This window comes from Poecilia reticulata, chromosome 8 (assembly GCF_904066995.2).
Source record: "Poecilia reticulata chromosome 8, P_reticulata-male-v2, whole genome shotgun sequence".
NCBI classification, from domain to species: Eukaryota; Metazoa; Chordata; class Actinopteri; order Cyprinodontiformes; family Poeciliidae; genus Poecilia; species Poecilia reticulata.
Genome location: NC_088837.1, coordinates 13,416,220 through 13,434,744, shown reverse-complemented (window position 1 = coordinate 13,434,744; position 18,525 = coordinate 13,416,220). Strand labels below are relative to the sequence as shown.

The 18,525-nt window shown below is 39.9% G+C and overlaps 2 protein-coding genes across 3 annotated transcripts; both read left to right on the top strand.

The window, feature by feature from the left end:
• The first annotated feature begins 2,573 nt into the window (after positions 1-2,573).
• On the top strand, positions 2,574-6,946 carry cbx8a (chromobox homolog 8a (Pc class homolog, Drosophila)). Its single transcript, XM_008416783.3, has 5 exons — positions 2,574-2,980; positions 3,140-3,183; positions 3,599-3,664; positions 4,012-4,078; positions 5,998-6,946. Exons 1-5 carry the CDS (start codon positions 2,912-2,914, stop codon positions 6,781-6,783), a joined length of 1,032 nt encoding a protein of 343 aa, XP_008415005.1. The 5' UTR covers positions 2,574-2,911; the 3' UTR covers positions 6,784-6,946.
• Positions 6,947-8,541: 1,595 nt separating this feature from the next.
• On the top strand, positions 8,542-16,696 carry LOC103469231 (meteorin-like protein). 2 transcript variants are annotated; one of them, XM_081609970.1, is made up of 4 exons: positions 8,542-9,940; positions 10,283-10,671; positions 13,136-13,195; positions 14,522-16,696. In XM_081609970.1, the coding sequence occupies exons 1-4, from the start codon at positions 9,858-9,860 to the stop codon at positions 14,848-14,850; spliced, it is 861 nt and encodes a 286-aa protein (XP_081466096.1). In that variant the 5' UTR covers positions 8,542-9,857; the 3' UTR covers positions 14,851-16,696. The 2 variants fall into 2 exon arrangements, with proteins under 2 accessions (XP_081466096.1, XP_008415007.1); XM_008416785.3 differs by having other exon boundaries at positions 10,283-10,683.
• Positions 16,697-18,525: the final 1,829 nt, after the last annotated feature.

Below are 18,525 nucleotides of genomic sequence, written 5' to 3'. Positions count from 1 at the left end.
CTGCAGCTTTAAACGGTGCAACCCGACTGTCTTCTGGCTCAGGCAGGGTCCCAATGTAACTGTTTGATTCTGAATCTGTTTGAAAAAGCCAGAAGCTGATGGAAAACCTCCTATTAAGGCCACCTCAGGGAAATCTGCGGCAAAGCACACCTTCATTCGACAACACCAAGAGCACAGAACAAGATCAACTTCTCACAGATCGAATTTTTTTTTTATCCCTTAATTTCTTTAACTACCCAAATATTTGTGTTAAATATAAGTTCTCCTAACATGATGTCACCCCGTCACTTTTTTCCCCCTCTGAGTTTAGCTTTCCCAAAAGCCCGAAAAGGGCTTTTAAAACATTTTTTTATGTCGAATGTCATCACCTGACCAAAATGAGACACTCACAACTATCAACTGAAAACTTAAAAGTCACTAATTATTTAACTGAGCGACAGAACATTTATTTATTCACTTAATCGACTCATACAGGCCTGCCTGTACGGGCTGCCCAGCTTACATTTTCATCTCGTTACAAACAAAAAACCTGAAGCAGTTTGCCACAGACATTGATGTAGTACATTCCCATTACTACCCAAATGCTGTCTTGACTTTGGATCGTTCTTGTCAGAGTGAATAAAATGTCAGCTCCTTGGCTTTTCCTTTAGCTCACCAGAAACAGTGTAGGTCAGCTCAAATAAGACTGTGTTCATAGCAACATTTGTTTCAGACCCGTGAATTTAGCTTAATTTAATTTTTACTCGTAATTAAAAATGGCTGGTAGATGTAATGATTTTGGGAGGTAACGAGTTCTGCGCAACTTTTCAAGATTTGGCACAAGTCTTGGAATAAGAGGACTTTCTTCTTCCCACAGGCAGAAATGGTTGTTTGCAGTCGCTCAGTTCAACTGGAAATCTAGGAATGCGGAAAATTGGGACACAGAAAGAAGCTTAATTAAGCTTAAAAAGAAAAGCAGTCTGTAATGAACCTGGATCAATTAGTAAGAAATTAAGCAAAAGAAGAAAAAAAGGAGGAAAAAAACCCAGCTTTCTGTCAAAAACTCAAGAAAAAACAAATACATAAAAATCGTGGTATCCTATAATAGTTCCTACATTTAAATTATCCATGGTTTATAATAATAATAATAATAATAATAATAATAATAATAATAATAATAATAATAATAATAATAATAATAATAATAATTTTCGTAAATATAATTGATTAAAAATAATTATTTTAATATCTACATCTGTTATGACAATATTCTGAGAAAAGAAGGAAAGAAAAGGAACAGTTAAGTTAAAATAAATAAATAACAAAGAAAAATATCATTATTGTTAAAAATAAAAAAAATAATTACCCTTCGCATTTTTGCATTATTTTCCCAACCATTATAAAAAAAATACACATGTGGAGCTTTACGGAACGCCAGAGACGATTGCAAGGGTTAAACATGAAATGAACCAGACTTAAAAAAAACCTAACAAATAAAACAACCTTAATGAGCTCAGTGTCACTCGCTAAGACTAAAACTGTAGTACCCAGTAACCATCCTTTCTTTTATACTCTCTTTATTATTTCTTTTATTTATTTGTTTTACTTTGTTTTTATTTTCCCCAAAATTTCAAATTTTATGCAACTTCTAGATTTTTCTCCCGTCATTCAGTTTCACACGATCAACTTTAGACGCAGAGATAGAAAACAGTTTCAGTTTTTTTTTGTTTTTTTTTTCTGCTGAATTACTAAACTATTTTCTTTCTCCTCATGAAATAAGGTTCGTGTGGTTTAACTTCTGCCAATTGTCCCACACAGTTGTCTCATTAGATTATGATTAAATTGAAAAATATTAAAATATATAAATCAGTTGACATATTACATTTTTTATACTACATTTAATATCCTTAAACCAAAATGAAATAATAAATAAATAAATAAATAAATAAATAAATAAATAAATAAATAAATAAATAAGTACAGCAATTGTTGGAATATGACTTGAAAATTTCTAACTCGGAAAAAATCAATAACAAATTCCAACAACTTGTCATCAAAACTCTATTTTGAGCGCTCATGTCTTTTTAAACATCTTCGTGATTTTTTTTCTATTTTTTTTTTAAAGAGACATTGCGCAAAATCCCAATTAATCCCTAAAGCGCACACGTTCATTTACACATAGAAACTCTATGGCCTTGTTATATTTTGCACGAGAAACTGTCAGAAGTGTTAATGAATCACATCCGTCTCACAATTTATAAAGTAATATGTCTCTCAACTAATCATTTGAGAAACTGTGAGGCCAGTCAGCCTTGATTTAGTTTTTTTTTTTTTTTCTCGGACCGTTTGTTGCCTCTGGATATATTATTTATGATTGTGCTGTTTATTTGTTTTCGTATTTTATTTTATTTTATTTCCATGTATGTTTTTCAGATTTTTAATTGTGGATTTTGTTTTGTGTGTGTGTGTGTTTGTGTCTTTAATTAAACACATTCTCACTTCTCTTCTCCATAGTTTCCACAACAGAAGATGATGAAATGATTTGCACTCCGCTGTGGGTCTGGTACCCCCCAATCCCCCCCTCCAGGCCACCCCCATAGGGAGATCGGGGGTCAGCGGACCCCTCTCCGGGACTCTCCTCGTCTTGGCTCCCCGCACTGTGCCAGACATTCCAGTACAGCAGTCAGAGCGCCAGGGCTCCTCCCCTCCGCTCAGAGACCCGGAGCACGTAGCAACAACTGAGCCAATGTGCTCCACCAGCGATCCGTCCTACCCCGACCGCGGTGCCTGGCAACAAGAAAAAGACGTGATGACGTCCACTCCAGATTGCGTATTATGGGATGTGCGGAATTAAACAGCCCCGGAGAGGACGAAAAGGGGGAAGCCAGAAATAATAAAAGCGGCAGAAATCGACGTGGTTGCATGGTGAATCATGGAGCTGTCGGCTGTCGGCGAGAGCGTCTTTGCAGCCGAGTCCATCATCAAACGGCGGATCAGACGGGTATTCGCCGCTTTTCTCTCCCCCACCCACACCGCTCCGACAGCATCTGTTACGCAAAAAACATGTGTCCGTGAGGGCTCGACGGGCCAGTTCACCGATAACCTGAATGTTATTCTGGATCTGATTCTCTCTCTTTTTCTTCTTCTTTTTTTTTTGCAGGGTCGCTGGGAATATCTGGTGAAATGGAAGGGCTGGTCTCAGAAGTGAGTACAGAAAAACAGCAGAGGCAGCGAAGGACAGCGCTCCATCCTGGTCGATCTTACAACTGCAGCGCTTGGCATGCTATTTTTTATTTTTTTTAATTTTTTTTTTTGCACGCATTTTCTGCGTTTTCTGCGTTCTGTGCTCTCGGTGACGCAGTGTGCGCCAGTCAGGTGTTGGTAAAAACACCCGATTGTGTCGCTTTGTAACGTCCACGCGCTTCGGCTGAGGGAAGAAGTCAGCATGCGTCATGGTCCGCTGTGATCGCAGCTTCACGCAGCTTTCACATGTAGAAAAAAGAAAAGAAAAGAAAAGAAAGAAAGAAAACAACAACACACATGCACACACCGCGTGACAGAACGGTTGACACGAGGTTTGAGTCAAATAAATAAGGCACTTCTGGTTTCTGTGGTACAGGTACAGCACCTGGGAGCCGGAGGAAAACATCCTGGACGAGCGGTTGTTCGCCGCCTTCGAGGAGAGGTGAGATGGTTGACAGCGCACCAGTAGGCCTCTCTGCAGAGAGGAGATGGCACCGTGCAATCTGCGCGGCAAAAACTTGCACTCATAATAAAATCACCCGGTCTAGATTATAATCTTCAGTTGACATATTTCGAATCGTCTCAGGCAAGAATGTCTTGTTAAGAGTCTGGGATTTTCTCGTCGAAACCCCACAAGCGTTACTTTTAATCTCGGGTATGGTTGCAGTTTTTGTCATCTTTTTTTTTTTTTTTTTTGCAGATGTTTTAAACTTTTCGGATAATTGTAGAATTGATGAGAAACGCACGTATGCAGTTAAGTTTGATTTATGATTTGTGCTCATCACGCAGGGAGCGCGAAAGGGAGCTGTTCGGGCCCAAAAAGAGGGGACCCAAACCCGAGACTTTTCTCCTGAAGGTGGGGAAATCTTTTCATAAACGTTTGTTAAACTTTAATTTTTTTAAATTTTTTTTATTTTTTATGAGTCATCTCAAGAATTCTCTGAGTTATATTAAAGTATCATGTCAATAGTGAAACCGATGCTGTCAGGGAGAGAAAATGACAAACTGTGAAAGAGATGACTGATTTTCTATTTATTTTTCTTTTATTTAAGAATTTAGATGTAGACATGCGCATCAGTTTTAGTCAAAAATGTATGAAATACCAAGTTTTATAGGACATGAACCAAACAATTATCTCCTTGGTAAAATGTCCCCTACAATTTTATTATTATTGTTGATATTTATATTATTTGTATTATTATTTGAATAATTGACAGAGGTGGAAGATTAAAGTTACAGAAAGGTTAAGAGTTGCTATTCTCCACTTTTAGGGAGGGCTGAAATCCCAATTCAATATTTAATAAATGTATTTATACTAGTAACATTTAGTAACAAGGCCTATAGGGGGTTGAAGACCACCCTTGCCTCTAATTCTCACCTTGCCTGCACTTTGCTTTCTCTGTTGAAACCTAAACATCTTCCATTTGACCTTTAATTGAATTTTATGAAATCAGCACATTCTTTCTTCATTATAAATATTTATTTTGAATATGTTGCAATGATAAAATATATGTAATTTTTCTGTAATTTATAATAAACAGACGAAGAGCAGCAAAACAAATGTGTAACTGTGCACTGCAAACCCTGGCTGTCAATATGGAAATATGTTTCTGCAAAAATGTAGCCTGTAGCAAAGATGTTAAAAATATGGCTGGGTTAGACAATTTGAACAACTATAACCACCAAAAGTGGAAATGTTGTATTACATAGATTCATTACACGCAGAGTGACATATTCTAGGCTTTCATTTCTGCTTCTTTTAATAATAATGACCTGCAGTTCTTGAAAACATGTAACACAGTTTCTAAGAAAATGAACGAAAATATTTAATAAAACCAGTAAAATGTTACATAAAACCAGTATAATTTCTTTTTAGACAAGTCGCAACTTACTGAAAAGTACGTGAGCTGCATTGCTCTGTCTAGGTGTAATGGAAGCCCAGATTACCTTAACCGTAGCCCTCAGGTCATCTGCATTGTTTGGCCTCGTGATGATCATCTTCGTCTCGACAATACTTCACAGATTCTGAGATCAGGACAAACCAGTTTGCTAGCCAATAAATCACATGAATATCACGGTCAGACAGCATGTGGGCGAGTCCCAAATCCTGCTGGAGAAAGAAATCGGCTTCTCTGGCTTGTCAGCAGAATGAATTGTTCTGAGAGGATCCTCTGAGTCCCTGTCCAGTTCCTTCCCTCTTGTGATGCTTCTGACATTCTCTCTGGTTCAGCAGAGGTTTAACACAAGGAATGTAACAGTTGTAGCATGGATACATCTGCTGATGTGCCTCTTGAAGCTCTGCCCATCGCAGTCCATCTCTTGTGTCTTTCTCTATCTCTATGTGACTTTCAAGGGTGAGATTAATAACCTCACCCTTGAGTGATTAATCCTCTCTCAAGGGTGTGCTCAGCATTTTTCCTTCCACTTAACTTTCCTTTGAGATGCTTGCTGAAAACAACTTTTTTAGCTATTTATCTATTTATTTATTTTTTACGTTGACTGGACAACTGTCAGCTCAGCAGTCTGTTGTCCATAGCAACATATTCTATTACATATCATGGAAGGGCTTCTGTAATATTCTAATTGTCTTATTCGTTTTAGCTATAACCGCTATAAGAAAAAACATAGGGTTTAAGCTCATACTTTAAACCCTGTGTTTAAAGCATGAGCTTCACTTATTAAATTGGATCGTTGAAACAAACTAGACGGTAATCTAATTTATTTCTGGGAAACTTTCCTTTCTGACTCTTTCTTTGTGACCCTCACTGTCTTCAGGCCAAAGCCAAAGCTAAGGAGAAGACGTATGAGTTCAGAAGAGAGGCTCCCAGAGGAATCCAGGTTTCCTATCCCATCCCGGAGCCCGTCGTCACGCCGAGGGCCCGTGAGGGTTTACGGGCAGTGGTCCCCACCATCTTCCCGCCGAGCGCGGTCAACAGAGGGGAAAGCGTCCAGATTCGACCCCCGGAGCCGGAGAGGAGGCCCAGGCCCGCTCCGCTGGAAGCTCTCCTGGACCAGGAATCCACGAGGTCCCCCAAAAAGCGAGGTCGCAAGCCGAAGCTACACCCGCATTATGATCCGCATGACGCCAGCGGCTCCTCGGAGCCAGCCCCGAAGCGGAGCAGGTCACTGGAGGAGCAGTCCGTCATGTCCCGACGCCTGCATCATCACGGAGAGACGTCGGATCACAGCCTCCTGCAGCTGACCAGGAGGTTTCAGGAGGAGACCACGATCACGCCGAAATCCAGCAGCGAGCAGAAACACGCAGGGCTGTCGTACGCGTGCGCCTTCAGCCCAGGCGTGCGTAAAAGGGATCCGGAGGGACACAGGACTTACAGTTTGAGCAGGCTGCATTTTCCTCGGCACGGGAAGCTGAAGCGCTCCGCAGAGGAGCGGAGGCACCAAGCCTCACAGGCAGACCAGACCGCGCCCTCAGCCCCGACCTGGACCCCCAGTTTCACCAACTGGGACACTGTGACGGTGACGGACGTCACCATGAACCTGTTGACTGTGACCATCAGAGAGAGCAGCACCGCTAAAGGCTTTTTCACAGATAAAAGATGAGTATTTTCATGTTGTAGTTCACCGTGGAATATTAACGCGCAACTAACCAACAAACAGGCCTACTGTAAGACTATATCTTTTCTATGTAACTTTCAAACGTGTACATACAGATATTTAATACGCTGCTGGAGAAAATAAAAAGAAACATGTATTGTACGACGAAGACGTGTTGTTCGTTTTGATAATTTTTTTTGACAGTATATGGTAGTTTTAACAAGTAAATTTGAACTAGAACTAACGCACATAGACCGGTCATGCTTGAAGCAGTGATTCAATAAACAGAAATATATATATAAAAAAGTTAAGACTCGACGTTGTTTTTAAACCTGTTCTTTAAAGAAAAAGAAAAACCATATCACGAATTATAGAGACTCTTGGACTAAAATAGCAAAGTGATCTTTCAGAGACAGATTTTTTGGAGTCGAAGTCTCGACAGATCTATGCATCACTTTCAAGAACCATGGCAAGCTGATATCTTTTTTTTAATTATTCAAATCATTTTTAGGTCTAAAATAATCCACTAATTTTACCCTCGGTAAATTAACATTTTAGGCAGGTTCGTCTAGAGGTCCGACTTAAGTCTGATAGAGAATCTGTGGATAGAGTGATGGCAAAGACCCCTTCCAAACTCAAAGACCTGGAGCTCGACACCAAAGATAAATCCCCCAACTATCAATGGAGACAAACAAACAGCTGGCCGACAGTTATAAGGATTTTGTTTCAATTCCTGAGCAGGGATATAAACAGTTTAAAACATGGCATTTTTTCAATATATTTGATCATTTCTAAAGTTGTCTCATTGATAGATAGATAGATAGATAGATAGATAGATAGATAGATAGATAGATAGATAGATAGATAGATAGATAGATAGATAGATAGATAGATAGATAGATAGATAGGAATGTGACAGCAACATCAGAAATTCCAGATGAAATAAACATTTTAGCAACCTTATGAGATTTTTTCTTGGTGTTCTTTTATCAAGACTTTTAAGATTGTACTACCAGCCCTGAGCCCTAACGCATAAATAACGCTTTAGTCTTTCATGTAGAAAATCCTTTCCGACAGTCAGACTGTCTTGTGGAACTTTATGTTCTTTTTTTTTTTAAAGAGTCGCAGGGTTTCAATAAAAAAAAACATTTTTTAGGGTAATTTTACTGGCGCAGAGGTGTGGAATCTGGGCATGCACATGGCGGCAGAATAAAATTATTTAATTGTGTTTGATTGAATTATAGAGTCGCTGCTGATTACATTTTAAGCTTTAAAACAGGTTATTACACCGAAAGCAATTCTCAAGACTCCAAAGGTGGCTGTAAAGACAACAGCAGTTTTACGATATCTTCAAATGAAACAGACTGAATTATGATAATATGTGATAGTTTGAAAACCCAGTGAACCATCGTGTATTGTTCGCCTGAGGAAGCCCTGACCCCGCGACTTGGATAAACGAGATTTTTTTTTTTCAGCGTTCTTCTTCTTCTTTTTATTTTTTTAATGCATCGAATTATCTTTGAAGGGAAGCTTCGGGTTGACGTCCTGCAGAGATCGGAGAGATTTCCCATTAATGTCATGCATCACCTTGATGATCCATTAGGCCTGCTGTTGCAGCCTGGCGTCTCTGCGACTCTGGGCACAAAGCCGCCATTCATTTGACTTTGCTTTCTCTCTGCGCAATCCTGGATAATCACTATAACCAGTTTATTTTTCTGTCGCTTTCTACCTGTTCTTTATAACTTTACTTAAATGTGCCAACAATAATAATAATAATAATAATAATAATAATAATAATAATAATAATAATAATAATAATAAACCTGACAGTATTAACTTTATCTCTCAATAAACCTAACAGTTGATCCGGTGAACCGATGAATATGATCAGATTCTTGCATGTTTTCATTACTATGACACGCAGAGTTCAGCGCAGAAACATGACATGAACCCTGAAACCTTCGTCAGGTTTTGTTCTCCCTCCTCAAATCCTCTAAGAAGCAGTCTTCATGAACTGTTACGCGCCACTGGGTTTAACCTCCACAAGATGTCGCCATGCACCACTAAGAACTTGAAAGATGGCCAAGTGTTTTGTGTGTAAGTGTGTGCAGAAAAAAAAGGCAGCAGGTTAAAATGAAGTGGAACTGCTGGTCCTGGCTGGATTAATCATTGATGAAAGCTGGTAACTAATTCCACACGCTCTGCAGGTACAAAATTGCAGCCCGATGAGTTACAGCCCCCCTCCTCCTCCTCCTCCTCCTCCTCCTCCTCCTCTTTAGGCCACCGCAGGTTGGACTTTCCAGATGTGAGCAACTGTGTGCCTGTGCGTCTCCATGCCACTAGGTGGAAAACAAATGCAGCCACGCACCACTCCATGCTGCCAAAGTGTGCTCATAATTGACATTGTTTAATTAGGTGCTTAGGTTTATCTTTTTAAAAAAAAAATAAATGTACTGTTCTGAGTCCTGGGTTTACCAGTAAAACTTAGATTTATTTATTTGCTTCTTTTATGGGTTTTATTTTTGTTATCATGCGGCTGCAATGAAATTGCCCAGAAATAAACACATTTTATGGTGAAAACAATTGGAGTTTTAGGCTTGTCTCCATGTCGCAGCCTGTGTGCCCTTATAGTCGCACTTAACTCTGAAAACTCCGTTTTATAAGCAGACCTTAAACAGTTTCGGGAGTTTAAAGAACCTGAATGGACACTTCGGGACTTAGTCTACAAGTAAGATAATGGACCTCTTAGACTGAGTGAATGCTGCTGCAGAAAAGCGCACTGCTCTCGACAGATGGCTGAAGCCTTTTCAAACTGACCGGGTCTTAAGAGAGGCAAAGACAAAAGGCTGCAGAGGCCAGCAGCCCCCACAACAACTGGATCGGGACTAATTGGATCCTGAGAGAGAGAGAGAGAGAGAGAGAGAGAGAGAGAGAGAGAGAGAGAGAGAGAGAGAGAGAGAGAGAGAGAGAGAGAGAGAGCACTCTCTCTGCTTGTCCTCTCAGTTCGCTCTTCAGGTTTCTCTCGCCGACTTTCAAGCCATGCGCCACTGTCGGCCTCTCGGGGTGGATTTTCTCTGGAGATGTTGCCAGCTGTGATCGTTCTCGCCTGTCTGCCTGTTCTGGCTCTTCACTGTGCAGCTGATCTGTGCAACTGGACTGGAAGGTGAGCAGCTTCTCAGATTTAAGGTGGGGAATATATATCTATATATTTTTAAATATATGAACGATTTCAGTTTGAAAAAAAAGGTCAAATAGCAACATAAACAAAAAAGTAAAAGAAAACCTACATTTTGTATAGTTATTCAACAAAAGAAAACCACTGTAACAGTTGAGTGTGTTGTTTTAAAGTTTCACTGTCGTTGTTGGGAATAAGTTATTTCTACTTATATGTTTTACTGCAACTGTTATATTTTGTCAGCGGGTAGTTTTTAAAAACTTTTCACGCAATAACCTTTGTAAAAAAAATAAAAAGAATAGCTGCTCAAACCCATTCATTTGTATGCAGCGGTTTTGCAGCTGGCGTTGACCGCAGGATCGTTCTCCAGGTGCGGCTTCGCTGCACGGAAGGTCTCGTGAGCTGGGTCTACCCGGGTCAGGCTCTCAGAGTGGCCCTCGAGCCCAATTTGTCGTCCATCCGGTACAACACGGTCTGCATCCAACCGTCTCCATCCCTCAGCGGAGCCAGCGTTTTCATTGAGCGGGCCGGAGAGCTGGAGCTGCTGGAGACGGAGGACGGCGGGCTCACCGGACGGCAGGTGTTTTGTTTTCGGGCGGACGGGCCGCACAGTCCGGTCATCTACCTCCAGGCAGGTACCGGCCCGCAGAGTCCAGGAATGTGGGTCAGACGCACAGTGGGCTTCAGATATGAGTTGCTGCGCAACAGGAGCGTCTACGGTGGGTTGGAGTGTGAGTGTCGACACTTTTCACTGAGTTTAAGAGATTCAATTTGGTGCTGCTATTCGAATACGAATTTACGAGTAGCTTATTGGTCAATAAAAAAATTGTAAAGAAAGAAACAAAAAAGAAAACGAAAGAAGGAAAGTTTTTTGTCAATAACACAATTATCACACCTTTCATTTTTGTAAGGACGGTTTCTAATGTAAATTAAAAGTAACCGACGGATGAGCTATAGTGTTATAATGCTACTTCTCGTTGTAAGAAGTTGAATAGGTTACGACAGGTTAGGAAAGATAAATCTAAATAAACTACAATTTTTAACCCATGTTGAGAAAGGAAGTTTTATGTTCTCTTAGTATTTTAAGCTTACTATTGACAGCTTAAATAATGTCAATAACCCTAACCCTTTTTTGCAATAAATAAATAAATACAATTAAACAAACGAACAAGTGGATTATGTGAAATCCTGGATTTTAAAATATCCCAATCTTGTTATAAACATAAATAAATGGTAATTGTTTTTCTTTCCTAATATTAATAGTCTTCAAAGTACATTTTTAATTCAAGAAAATAGATTTACAACTAGTTTTCTAAGTTAATTTTAAAAAACTAGATAAAAATGAAATGTGGAGCCACACAAGCAATATAAAACAAAAAGAAAAAGCATTTAAACTCTAATTTTAAGTCACTTTAAGTCCTTAAAGTAAAATAGATGACAAGTTGCATGTCAAATAATAAAAGTAAGACTTTAAATAAGTTTTGAAGGTGGGAGATGGGACCCAAAAGGACCAAACATCTGCTGACCTGACCGCATTCTCAAATCTAATATATATATTTGATATAAAGTTTAAAAGAAACACATGAAAGGGACATTTTAACCAAAAAATACATAGTTGCTGAAAACAGTTTCAACCAGGAAGTTATATACTTTGCTTATTTGTTCTCCATCAGAAGCTGCATCATTTTAGATAAATATTTTATTTGACAGCATAAGGGCCAAAATGTACATGAATACATAATTTTTGCTCTTTGTAATTTCCCATTTTGATCTTTAAAATTATCTGGACAGTTCAGCAAGACTTTCAAGAGAGCCAAAGTTCACATTTGAAAAGGAACAGCAGCATGAAAATATCATGATTTTTTTATTTTTGAGCAGAAGCAAAATGAGTTTATGCAAAAAGAGAAAAGTACTTGACGTAAAATAGATCTCTCAGGACACAACTAAACATTTCTGTCAAAGCCAAGAACTCTGGCATAAATATTTGGGCGTCTCCCTGCGCTAAGGTGTAAAAGAACTAAACATGCATAATCAAAAGTTATAAAGTTTTAAAAGTCCAGCAGGAAAATCTGGACATCTTTTCTTCCTATATAGGCTCCATCCAGCTCGTTCTAGGGAGATGTTACGAGGCAAAAAAGAACATTTAATTGATTTAATATCTAATATTTTAGGTCAGCCTTGGTGTCTCTTCTTCCAGAGGTATGTGTTTGGAAAACCTCCAAATGAAGACACCCAAGCACTTGATCAGATGTTTATCAGAGTCTTTTCTATGCAGAGGATAATCTTTCACTTCAAGCTCCATGCAGTGAAGTAATTTCAGCTGTTGGATCCATGTCTCAGGACGAGGGTCAGGGAGAAAGTAGACCAACAAGACCCTTGGTGTTTAGACTCCGTTCTTTCTTCACCAAAAAGACATGGCCCGAGTTGCAGAATCCAAAACAAAGAGAGAAACGGGATCAAAAGCGATCAAAAACACATGATTATATATTAAAACCAGGCACAAAAATAGTGCTAATTTAACAGAGCCGAGTCGTGCTGAGAGGAACGTGCAGCTGCTGGTCAATCTGGTGTTTTGTCTGGTTGTCTGGTTTCCATCAGAACACAAAGCATAGAGGACGCAGCAGACCGCAGGGTGGCCGGAGGGCACTGGGCCAGCAGGCCTTCATTCAGCACAAAAGTACTTTGCAGATTCCACAAATGCCTCATCATTGTGCCTGTCTGTTTATTAGCATTTATCCAAGTGTGCGGGCCATTCCTGGCATGCTGATGTCACCCTGGGCCCTTTATAGACAGCTGCCTGTTTATCTTTTCTGTATTAGCAGGCCAGCAGAGCATTTGACTCCTGCAGTCCTCTGCTTCGGCTCGAGGTCATTCAATTAGGTCTGCACAAAAGAAGTCAAACACGGGGTCAATGCTAGCGTCAGGTTTATATGTGGAAGTGATGCTGAAGGTTGAGCACAAACGCAGGAGCAAATGGCATTCCACTAACTGAACCATGGAGCTTGGAGATGAATGGAGATGGTGTGCAGGTCAGGGAAGAGCTGATAGCCTACTCTCAATCAATATCAGGCATAATGGGTAAAGGCATTTCAGAGGGAAGGAGCGATGTATTGATTGAAAGTGGAAAAATGAGTCAGAAAGCAGCTTCTGTTGACACGCTGTGTCCATTCTGTCCACCCACAGCTTCATGCCGACCCTGCAATGACACAGAATTGCTCATGGCTGTTTGCAGCAGTGACTTTGGTGAGTACATGCAGGATTTGACACAAAGTGACCCACATCTGTTTGGGGAGCCACTCACAAATCAAAGCGTTTCACTTTGTTCACAATGAAGCTGAAGAAATAAGTATATTTCATTACTATAGCCAGGCAGACAATAAATGAATGATTTTGGGGGGTTTAATTCAGAGTTGCAATATTTAACTTAAAACAGAATGCAAACAGATTTCCCCAGAATGCTGAGTCAAGCATAGTTAAAAATACAGATAAAGTTGCAACACTTTACCTCTGAGTTGCATCACTTTTTTTTCCTGCAACCCACCACAGAAATAAACTGTAGCGGCTCAGCAAAGTTTTGGGAACTGAAAACACCAACTGCTGAAGTTTTACAAGTGGTTCCCCTTTATTGACATACTGTATTTTAACGGCAGAAGACAACAAACTATTATTGTTTTTTACTTCTATTTGCCACAGCAACCCCCCATTCTGACAATCACACTCCATGAGTTTGCAAAAATAATACTGAAAACAAAAATCTTGTATTGCAACAGCATAATCTCATAATCTTATATCAAATTTGAGTTTATCCATTAAGTAGGGAAAATCAATCCTAAACTACAGAATTACTGCCACAATCATGCATATATATCCCAGAATCCTTTACTGGTGAGTTTGACACACTCCTCCTCATATTCATGAGTGACGTCATGTTTCTACTAGTCACATTGGGCCACACCTCCTACAAATGGCCAAAGGAAGGAGGGTAAGAAGCTGAATATTTGTTCACGATGGTAAAGCACAGAGCTGTTAGTGTTGTGTTTGGAGGAAATGTATCTATAACCAAAATGTACAACATGAGATTTTAGATAAATATTAAAGCTGGGCTGTAACATGTTGCAAGTTTTTAAGTTTGGTCTGCTGTCTACGCCATTTTGATACTCCTGACCTGGAGAGACTACAGAAAGTGGAATGTTCTCTCCATGTATGATCCAACAATCTGAAAACTTCCTTACATTCTGAAATTAATTAGCATTATCCAATTTGAGCATCATTCATATGTAATGCATGCACATTAGTAAAAACAGGCACTTTTTTGGACAAAACTCCAACCACTCAATGTCAGCAAAGTGATTCCTTAGTATGTGTAGAATGTGCCACAACAGGCATTAGTGGTATATCTATACTGTCTTGGGTGAGTGGTGTTTTGAGGTGCATTTGCTACAAATTATCTACAAGGTGTTAAAAACTGTCCTGCTAGAAAAAGGGATCTTATACAAACAACAGTGGCACCTGTGATGTTTTTTTCAAAAAATATATATTTTTAAGGATGTATTTTACATTTTTTTGCAGTGGTTCGGGGCTACATCAAGAATGTCTTCCATGACTCTAGAAGGCAGTCATCGCTAGTGGAGGTGTTGATAACAAAGGTTTACTGGCAGCGTAGTGGAGTGTTTGAGCAACAAATGCATCCACACATGTCCCCTCAGTCCTGGCATGGACACATTCGGACACTCCTGCAGTGCCACGTAAAGCCTGGGGACGGACAGTTCCTCTTCACAGGCTCAGAGCACTTTGGGGAAGCTTGGTTAGGGTGCGCCCCATGCTACAAAGACTTCCTCTCCGTTTACCACAAGGCCAGGATGGGACGAAGGACTTCCTGCGACTTCCCTCTGGACTGAAGAGGTGTGTGGCTTTTGGAGCCAAATGGACTCTGTAATGGCGCTGCGGGAACCTTGTAAAGCTGTCATGTGCCAACAAGGTGGCATCAAGGTTCAGCAGCAGGGGCAAAACTGCTGAAGTGCTGCTGAGAAACACATGTGGAGGAGAATAACAGCAGGGCCTCCTGAACTGGGGCTCAGAAAGTGGCCGCCTTTGTCTGTCTCCAATCACCGCCTTTAGTCCTGGGAGACTTACGAGGGGTTGGGTTGCTGCTCTCTTTTAAGCTCTCCTCACATTAGCTGTTGTTCATTTTGAGGTCTCTGTGCGAACGGTGCTCTATGATCTGAGGTGGGAGGGAAGACGAAGGTGGGCTATTTGTCCTCACAGCTTGGCTTTGTGACTTTAGGCCAGTACACACATACAGCCTGTAGAAGTTTATGTTGTATTGCCTCACATCTGTCTGTAGTTTTATTTGTTTCTAAACTGGCAATAGAATTAAAAGTTACTGACATTCACATTTTTTGTTTTTATTTTTAATTTTCTTTTAAGTTTATACAGTGTTTTCCATATTTTGTCAAATAACAACTTTAGTGTGTTTTAGTTCATTTTTTGTGACACAGACCAACATAAAGCAATGCAGGATGATAAAACAGGAGGTTTAGATATGCATGTATATCCAGTCCATTCGTCAACTTTGTGGAAATACTTCTTGCTGCAGTTCTTTTGTTCTTATGCTCCAATCAACCTTCCACCTCTGGTGACTTATATTTATTTTCCTATTATTCTTTCTAAAATCACTCAAGCTCTGTCAGACGGGATGGGGAGCATCTCTAAACAGTGTTTTTCAGGTTTATGTTGGATTTAAGTCTAAACTTTGACTAGACCATCATAACACATGAAAATTCTTTGATCTAAATAACTCCATCTTACTTCTCAGCATGTCAGCACCTCCTCCAGAGTCACCACAGGTCCAGGGTTCCTACTTAGGTTAATGCTCTCCTTAACTGGTCTGTTGGTCTTGATAGGATTTCTTTTCATTTCAAAGTAATTTCTGAGATGTTGAAAGCTTGGGGCATTGTTTTATAGCCTGACTCTCTTTAAAAACATCTCCACAGCTTCATAAGCAACCTGACTGTTGTGTTATTTGGTCTTTATGATGCTGTTAGCTCACCAATGTACCCCAACAAACCTCTGAGTCCTTCACACAGCACAGTAGCATTCACAGTGAAATTAAATTGCATACAGGTGAAGTTCATTTGGTAGTTTGATGACTTCCGCCTTGGATTTTAGTTTGGGGTACCAGAGTGAAGGTGGCTGAGGTTTATTGTTGTACTGTGACAAAATGTGTAAAATATATCAAAATATGAATGCTTTGTAAAGCCCTGTATGTTTATACAGTGTGTTCTTTTTTTTTTACAAGTTAGATAAATATAGTTGAATTCTTTCCAGAGGAAAGAAATAATAATTAAGAAAAGTACTTTAATGTGTTCAATTTGTAACTTTTTACTGCTATCTTTAATTAAACCACCTACAAACATTGAAATGTATATTTGTGATTATTCAATTATAAAGTAATAAAGCTGATATTTCCATTGCGATAGTTCATTCAGAATCCCCCAGATCAACAAATTAAACCCTATAGCTCCTCTTTCTTTGTGTAAGTTTTGTTTTCTCCTCAGAATCTCCACCTTCTCTCCTCATCCGGTTGTTGAGGAGAAAGGGATTTCCTGCAGAACTGCTCAACACGTCCCCTTTCCTACATGATAACACTATTACGATAACAGTTTTGAAGAGCATTCCCCGATCACCACAAGTCAGAGTCCGAATCAGAATCAGAACTTTCCTTTTAGGTTTTCTTCTTGGCTCCAGAAGACAAACAGATAGATGTGAGGCCCCTCAAATCCCAGGGATCCCCCCACCCGTCCCCACCCAGCCAAGAGAGAACAATTAATTGACTTTTAAAGCAACTGCTTTCTGAGCTCTTCCACGCTTCTCTCCCAGGCTGGACTGAGCTCACAAATTGGTGTGCTAAACTTTTTATGAGGACTAAATAGCTGCCAATGAAAAGTGTAAATGACTGAGCGATGAATGACGAGCGCACAATGGCCCTGTGGTGACAAGGCCTCTAGCAGACATAACAACCGTTGTTGCAGCTGTGGTCAAAGAAAAAGGCCATTGGGGCTCCCAAGTCAAAGAAAGAAAGAGGATGGAACGGGGTTAACGCCAGCAACAATATTTCTCCCTGTTGTTTTTTTCCTTTTTACTTTGTTGAATTGTGTTTTAAAAGGTGTTACTGGCTGTAGTGGCCTTTATTTGTGAGTGTTCAGAAGGAAAGTGGGTGATGAGAAAAGGGAAAGATATACAGCAAAGGTCATCAAACCTGTGACTGCCGTGTCAAGGAATAAGGCCTCCATGCATGGGTGGTGCTTAAGCCCTGTGCCACAGGACCTCAAATTATTTCTCTTTTCAGGTTCAATAAACATGCATCATGTGCCGCAAGAGAAACCATAAGTTCATGTTTTGTCCAACTTCTTCTAAGTCCACTTTGGTTGGTGGATTAGCATCTCAAAAGTTCAACAATAATAATGTGCAACTCAACAAGCTGATTCCGGACCACAGTAAGGCGATGATGGTTCTGGTTTTGGAACCTGAACAATAAAATGTGAGTCTGAAGCTTTGAATTCATTTCTTTTTCTCTCTCATAAATTTTTAACATTTAAATACATTTATATTTATCATGCAAGCTCCTTTCTTTAAACTTCCAAGAGATTAAAAAAAAAAATCTGACACTTAATTCAGCATAGATAATACATTTTCGGTATGTTTGGTGTCCTATTCATAAAAGTTTTTTCTTACAACTACTACTGTAGAGGATGTTTCTAGATTAGGCTTGACTTTGTCTTGTTTTTGTGTCTCTTTTTTATCTATTTCAATCAGAAGGGAACAGACTAATGTGATTCTTAGTTACATTGACAACATTATACATAAATGGTTTTTCTCCCTGACTGTTGCAGAATCTTTTTCTTTCTTTTCTATTTGTGATAAAGACCACTCAGTGTGACGATAAAGAACTCATCCCTAATAATAATAATGTAACTAAACATTTACATATGAAGGCTAATATAGCTTACATCATGTTTCCCCCTAAATAAACTCTGCAGAAACCCAGTATGATGTCGCCTCCCCCAGTTCTTTCCCAGGAGGCCACCATGTCAATTTTTCAAGCGAAATATAGTCTCTCTGCAGGCTTTTGAGACCACACAATTCCCATCTCTGGGAATTCCAGCTGGCTCTCAAGGGGACCGAGCCTAGGAGGGCTCGGGCCCCGGAGCCGCGGCATGGTGCAGCGGCAGGAGTCCGCTATGACTTGGGGAGTAATTGGTTTATCCCACCGCCTGGCCTGCTTTCCCATGTGGGCCACTGCTGCGGGGAGGCCCAGGGGTACAATATGGAAACAGCATGACACCCTCCAGAGCCGCGCCGGCATTCACCTCTGCAGCTATAGAGAGCTGGGATAGAGTAGCAGGAGCACAAAGCTGAAGAAGACATGCCGTTTGGCTTTGAAAAGGTTGCTATTTGGTCTCTCTTTTTCTTTTTTTTTTTTAAGAAAAAAAAGTGGGAAACATTTGTGGTTGAAAGCGAGAAGTAATCAAATTTTGACTGAAATACTTTAAATAAATCTACAGCTGAAAGGA